A 6899-nucleotide genomic window follows, 5' to 3' on the forward strand; every position below is an offset into this window, starting at 1 on the left:
GTTATCAAATTTGAACTTTCATGCATTTCACCAAACTGGACTTTAGATTGTGCATTCATGCTCCACCAGAACTATAACTAATGCCTAGCTATTACATAGTAATAGACCAAATGGGGTAATTCATTCTAACTATATTTCTTCTGGACTTAAGGTCCTGCTTTTTGTGTGTCTGGTTGACAGCTGAGAAGATACAGTACTATTTAAGACTAAGATAATGGAGGTTGATACACTGTACATATGCTTATCCAGATACTCAGTTAAAGGCCTGTCAATACTGTACTCATTACAATGTAGTCAATCTCATAATCACTGTTGATCTTCACATATCCATTCATATATGCATTGGCTATTAGATGTACTGTATGCATATTTGTTGGTGATATATAAAATCTATAATTACAGCCTATTGTCATTCAGACTCAGAGCAGATCTCGTCTACTTGATTATACGTCTTGGTTTTGACCCAGACTCTTACCTGTTCTTACTACTGTTACTTGTGACACATTCATTTAGACCTAGAGAACAATCAAGATTAACTTATATTCTCTCTTAAAGACTGTAGTGACTCCATGAAATATGACTGCTCCAAGTTATGACCAAATCAAGCTGTTTGCATGTACAATTTATTCAGTGATCAATAATTCAATATGCACACATATCACAATAAAAGATTCAATTAAATGAACACAAGACTCTGCACATGTGTTTCCAAAAGTGTGTGTGTGTGTTAGCTGTATTTGTGTTGATGGGTTGTGTATGTGAGTGTGTTCATGTGGTTGGCAGCTGTGTGCCTATCAAAACCTGTACCGTGAAAAATCTTAAATCAAGTACATTGTTGTTTTCTTTTTAACTGTCAAACATTCCTTTTATGATCTCTGTTCAGAATTACGTTTTAACATCTTTATGACTGCAAGGTTGAACATCCCACAGTTATCTCAGAGAGAGAAATAAACAGCCTCATCCCATATTGTTACACTCAGTAAATATATACTTTTCATACAGTATTATTTATGACACATTGCTCTCAATGAGAACTTGTACTGTTACAACTGTACCTCAACAACTTAGACTATCCCCAATTCGTAAAGGTTCATAAAAAAGGAAACATGGCTTTCAAGGAGTCAATAATGGTAATTTAGCTTCAAATGTCTTGATTTTAGCCTTTTTACAGCAAGATATATACAATAACATTTACATATGAGTTAATCTGAAGAAAATAAACACTAAAGCATATTGTCTTCAGGGGTTGACACGAAGGTCTCAGAGGCACTTGCCCGTCGAGGCAAGTACAGGTCATGTTCTACTTGCCCAAGGTCATGCCCACTTGCCCTGAAAAGTAAACCGTCCGTTATAAAGGTACGATTTTAATTACTATTTAACACTTATTTCTTTACTTTCTAGGGCTGTGCGATAAATAATGTCATGCTTCAATACCTCCAAATACCTAAAGGTACATAGCTATGACTGAATATGTCTATGGTTTTACTCTTGTTACATTCCACAGATCAGAAGACAGAGCACGCTGACCATGTTTAGGTGTTTAGACAGATATCTCGTGTTGTGTTTATCGACGGTTGTTGCGTTCCCTCTCAAACAAGCACTTGCCCGGTCGGGCAACCTGAAAGCAAACTCCACCTGCCTCAAAGTTTTAGTTACCTGCCAGGGGCAGGTGGGCAAGCCTTAGTGCCAATGCCTGGTCTTATACCATTGATTCTCAAACTTTTTGGCCTTCAGTATCCCCTTTTCCTGATTGCTGAATCCAAGTAACCCCTTTAATCAACAACAACATTTTGAATAGATAATACTGACATCAAAAGTCCGGTTTTTATGTCTATATGTTGAAAAGGCTGTTTTCTATTTAGTAAAAAAAATATAACTTATTTTGTTTTAAAGGTTTACAGAGCAGTACATTCACTTAGTCGTACATAAAACATAACAGAAAAATAAATGTTTCCAATTTCAAGTACCCCTGCATATCCCTAGGGGTACACGTACCCCAATTTGAGACACACTGTCTTATACAATATAGAAAGCAGAGGGTATAACAATGGACACACAAACACACAAAAAGTCCATTACTGCCACAGGTCCTCTGTCCTTCCAAACTTGAACACCAGACCCCCCATGAAAATGTTAGCATTTTGGAAGAAAATAGCAAAGTCAGGGTAGGTTTTTGAGGCACTACGAAGACTCCAAACAGGATCCACATGGAGGCGATGAGGTTGCCAAAAGCCAGCATGAAGCCGATGAACAGCCAAATAAGAGCACGTCTGTCCCATGCAACCTTCGCTGTAGCCGCCTCCTCTTACTCGGCCATTTGATACAGCATTTATCATGAGAAAGTCCACTGTAGCGATGACTCCACATGTGAAGAACAGAACCCCAGCTGCTATAGATACAATGGTGTTTCTTCTCTCACCACCAGTCCACATTGCACTCAGAATCTCCACAGCATATTCCGTCCAGGAATCCTGACATGACTTTTCTTTGTGTTTTTATGCGCAGTCCATACACACCCAGTTGGTGTTGGCAGGCATGTTGCAACGATATTAGTGGCCAATCGATTTAACAAACTATAACCTAAACTGGGCAAAATGGAATCCATTGTTTTTTGGTACAAAATTCGCCTCAACCATGTCACAGACTTCACAGTCAAAGTTGGTGACATTTCAAAACCACAGTAAAAGAGTACCTGTCACTCAAGATAAATAAATCCGCAAAATAGTGTTCCAGTGTGGCAGGCGACAGGCGCTGTTCAACAGTCTACCTCTGAATCAGAGCTTTCAGAATCAGAAGTTAAGAAGAAATCTTCATCTGGATCATCAGTGTCCACAACATCACTGTCATCCGACGATGATAGAGCATTCATGTACAATTTCTGTACATGCCTCTGCAGCTCTCTCACTTCCATCTGCTTTTTGCCAATGAGGCAGGTGCGACCGTTCAAGGCATCCTCTGTTAGATGTTCTAAAAAAGGAACAGTGTGTGTCACTATACAGGCAAGCAACACATTTACAACATAAACATAACATGGTGAAACATGATATAAAAACTTCAAGTAGCACATTTACCTTGCAACGTGTCTTCACTTGGCTGGAACTCTGATAGGACTCTGGCACGGGCCTTGAGACAATCCCAGTGCTGCTTCATTTCTCTCACAAGGATCACCTTTTCTTCTCGAAGCCTTCGAACAGCCATGACCTTGTCAAAGACTTCCTTTTTGGTGCTGTAATTTACAGAACCTGTAACACAAAGATATGGAAGGTTGAGAGACCATTGCACAAAGAATGTAGCTGCATAGACAATTTCTGTCATTCACATGTATGATTAATCAGTATGAAGTCAGGTACACAGTAACATAAGATGGAAGAATACACACAGGACATTAAATGCGTACCACTTGGTGTAATTTGCCACGGCCAGGGTTTTTCGGTGTCCAGGATACTATCAAAGCACAGTACTTGGTCAGGTGGAACGAGGGTGTTGTATTCTTCCACCATGGCCTGCAAAGTGCTCTTCTGTTTCCTTATTTGTCGGCGGATCCTATGCCGTTGTTTGTTGCTGTCTGAGAGGAAAAAAAAGGGGGAAAAAAGTTTAATTCAAGATCCCTATGACTCAAATATGCTACTCCAAGTGTCTTTTTTTAAAGTTCCCCAGGTTTGGACAGATGTGGGGAAAACTACATCTTCCTACTGTGCACCTTGGTCATGGATTCTCCAAAAATATCTTAAATAGGACACATTCATATCCATTGATGCATTTAATGGCATCATAAAGGCTTGAGAGGCCAAATGGTTGAATAGACTTCTTAATGTATTTATTGTGGATTTATATACGGTACATGTGTGTTGCAGATATTTCATTGTGAATGTTTTATAAGAGTGCCATCTTGGCCAATTCTCTCTTGTAAAGGTGGGGGCGACAGTCTGTAACACTGCCTCACAAACACTGGACACAGATAGCTGCTTTATCTTAGTAAATAAGGAAAATGTTTCGGGCAGGGGTCTGAAAAGCCATAAAACATACCATTTTGAGGGTAGATGCTTTGATTTCTTGTTCTGATACTGCTTGCAAGGGTCTCAATCTTCTGGCACAGATTCTGCGGTGTGCTTCGATGATCCGTTTCTCCTGGAAAAAGTGATCCAATACAATGTCAACTTCATTTAAAAAAGGAAAATAATATTCACCAGTAAGACTCCCTAATCGGGAGATAAGTGCCCGCCAGGTCACATGTATCGCTTGAGATGAGAGCAGATGTTGGAGCAGCCTGTGGAGGTTTTGAAAGTAACTTCAACCTGACGGTCGCAATAACTTCGTATGAGATCATGTTTTTTACTTTCTTACCATGTGCCCATTCTTTGACATCTTGCACGAATTCTTCCACTGTGTGTTCCTCCAGTTGAAGTTGGGCTTTCAGGGCTTCCAGGTCTGCCAACTTGACTCGTAAAGCTTTAGAAGTCTAAAATGACAAGCAAAACAATTTCAAAATTCTAATGTGCAAGGTTTAGGCCTATAACAGCAACTCAACTCCTTTTATCGTGCAAAAGTTGCAACGCATGTGGCAAGGCTATAAGCAAGTGTGCAGAGCTGTGTATTTTGAATTAGTTACATGGCCATGAAATAATAGTGTCTGGGTACCTTACGGTATCTTTGAGAAAGGGAGTTAGCCAGGTTGTCACGTTTCTGCTGGTTCCATCTCATGGCCAAAATTGTGAGCATGTCATTGCGTCCTGCAAGCACATAAAGATGAGTTCTGCAACTATTCCATTCCCATGTAATTATGTCATTCAGAATACTGTATACAAAGGTAGAATTATATAGCACCTTCTTTTGACATGTGCTTCGTTGTAACTGCTATCCTGGACAGAAAAGCATTACACTGCTCAACCTCCTCCCCCAATGTGGCACCTGCTCCGTCTTGAAATGCACCACTCCATTTAACCTGGACAGAGATACACACACCTGAATATCAAGGAGATTGATTACAGCCAATACCTTTAGCAAGTCTTAAAAGACCCTTTAATTCAACAAAAGATAAATACTGATTCAAAAGGACACAATATCCTTCCACGAGTTCTGTGTAAGTCCAGTACAGGCAGATAAAAACCAGTGAAAACATAACCTCCTTGAAAGCAGAAGATAAATCAGTCCTTGAACTTTTACATGAGTGTTAGTGTATTACAATGCATTGTTACAAGTGGATGTGAAATCCAATAAATGTTCTTTTACCTCACACTTGTGGTCATGATTTTTTGCGTGGACCGTGGATAAGAATGGCCTCATAGTCAGAAGAGGCTGGAGCTCTGGACACTTTGCAGACACTTTTTGCAAGTACGGCCAATACTTGCACGTAACATCCATACAAAAGAATGTTATGTCATGCTTGGACGCCAGTTGTTTATGCAAGAACATAGGGTATGCATATATTTCACCCCTAAACATGTTCAACGCCACAAGCAAGACACCGTGTCTGCAGACAGCCAGCTCCAGCCCCTCCTCATCCAGCTTACTCCTGGACCTTTCTGATGTTTCCTTGGCCGCCGACCACTCCCCACCACAAACACCCTTTCCTGGGACCTACATGGTATAAAATTATAATAGACAAAAGCTCTTGTGAAAGGGGAACAATTCTATCTGATATTTTGAGGATTAGAACAAATTATTTTTAAAGCATGTAAAGCAAGTAGTGCCAAAAACATGGCACTACTTAACACCACTAAAATCCCAGGATCTGTATTCTGGGCAATGTTTTGCAGAAGATAGTAGATCGTCAAGCTCACGTGTCGCAATGCAACACATTGTCGATCGGATATGTTCACTGAAGATATTGTACAACTTTTCATTGAAAATAGCAGAGAGCTTGTCGATCAGCTATTTTTGGTAAATATATTGAATGTAGGGTGAAAATATAAAGTCACTAGTAGTATAGAGCCCTGAGGGACTCCAGTCAATAGTGAATAGGATTTAAGTTGTTAAATTATATGAGAATAATTTACTTAATAATCAGAGAGAAGAACAAGTCATTACCTGTTTGATGTTGGAGTGTATATGAGCCACAAAGCTTGTCACTTCTTCATCATTGGCCATGAATAAACCATCGAAGATGGCTTGGTCCTTGGATCTGAAAAAATAAGTTACATTTAAGATGTTGGACACTCCAAGTTCAAGGTTTTGCCAGACTGATCATGCAGGATCTCTCAAACATTCATGGCAATATGGAGGGGAACGTTAGAGTGATCACATGTAATCAATTATTTTGCTATATCTTGATATTAACAGTGCCGATGTGTACAATACCTTGCTGTACTGTTAAACCTGTAGTGTTTGCGGTTCCCATCAACACAAACCGCAAGCATTGCTGGTGTGCAAGCAGGACAGCGAAATGGTTCCTCCTGGCAGAGGGAATCGATCTCATACTGAACAGCAGCCCATTCAAAAAAACTTTTTTGAAAGCTGTCAGATGAAATTCTCCCAGTCTAGAAAAACAGCAGCAGGTAAAAACAACGGTTTAGCAGCAATGTTCATATCCAAACACTAATATAATTTTACAATGTTTGAAGTGCAGACTGAAGAATTGAGTACTTACGCGGCCAAAGCGAACAGTCCTTTTCTCCAGCATTCTTAAAAAAGCCTGAAGTGACAGCCCTGGTGAGGCCATCTTCATTTTTTTTGATTGATTGATTATTTTATTGGCACAATGAATTTACACACATGTACAGTGGACACATTTAAAACATGTAGCACAGCACTGGTAGAGCTAAAAACATTTAGTCCAATAGGAACATCCCAATAAGTCCTTTTACAGTCTTGATTCCATTGGAATGTCTTCAAAACTATGAAACAAGTCTGCCTCATAAATGCCTCATAAATTGTTGCATAGTTGAGGGTGGCTGGCCAGT

At 39.7% G+C, this 6899-nt stretch overlaps 1 protein-coding gene and 1 pseudogene across 2 annotated transcripts; both read right to left on the minus strand.

The window, feature by feature from the left end:
• Positions 1-1824: 1824 nt before the first annotated feature.
• Positions 1825-2482, minus strand: LOC308280859 (transmembrane protein 50A-like; annotated as a pseudogene). The gene has a single exon. The product of its transcript is annotated as a transmembrane protein 50A-like (transcript).
• Positions 2483-2739: 257 nt separating this feature from the next.
• On the minus strand, positions 2740-6658 carry LOC308280861 (uncharacterized protein; the record flags this gene model as incomplete). Its single annotated transcript, XM_080755177.1, has 11 exons — positions 2740-2967; positions 3072-3242; positions 3398-3565; positions 4027-4128; positions 4345-4459; positions 4639-4730; positions 4825-4942; positions 5230-5577; positions 6028-6121; positions 6298-6476; positions 6587-6658. The coding sequence occupies 11 exons, from the start codon at positions 6656-6658 to the stop codon at positions 2756-2758; spliced, it is 1671 nt and encodes a 556-aa protein (XP_080611303.1). The 3' UTR covers positions 2740-2755.
• Positions 6659-6899: the final 241 nt, after the last annotated feature.

The sequence above is a fragment of the Nannobrachium achirus genome, assembly GCF_963921795.1.
Source record: "Nannobrachium achirus genome assembly, contig: SCAFFOLD_276, whole genome shotgun sequence".
In the NCBI taxonomy this organism is placed as follows: domain Eukaryota; kingdom Metazoa; phylum Chordata; class Actinopteri; order Myctophiformes; family Myctophidae; genus Nannobrachium; species Nannobrachium achirus.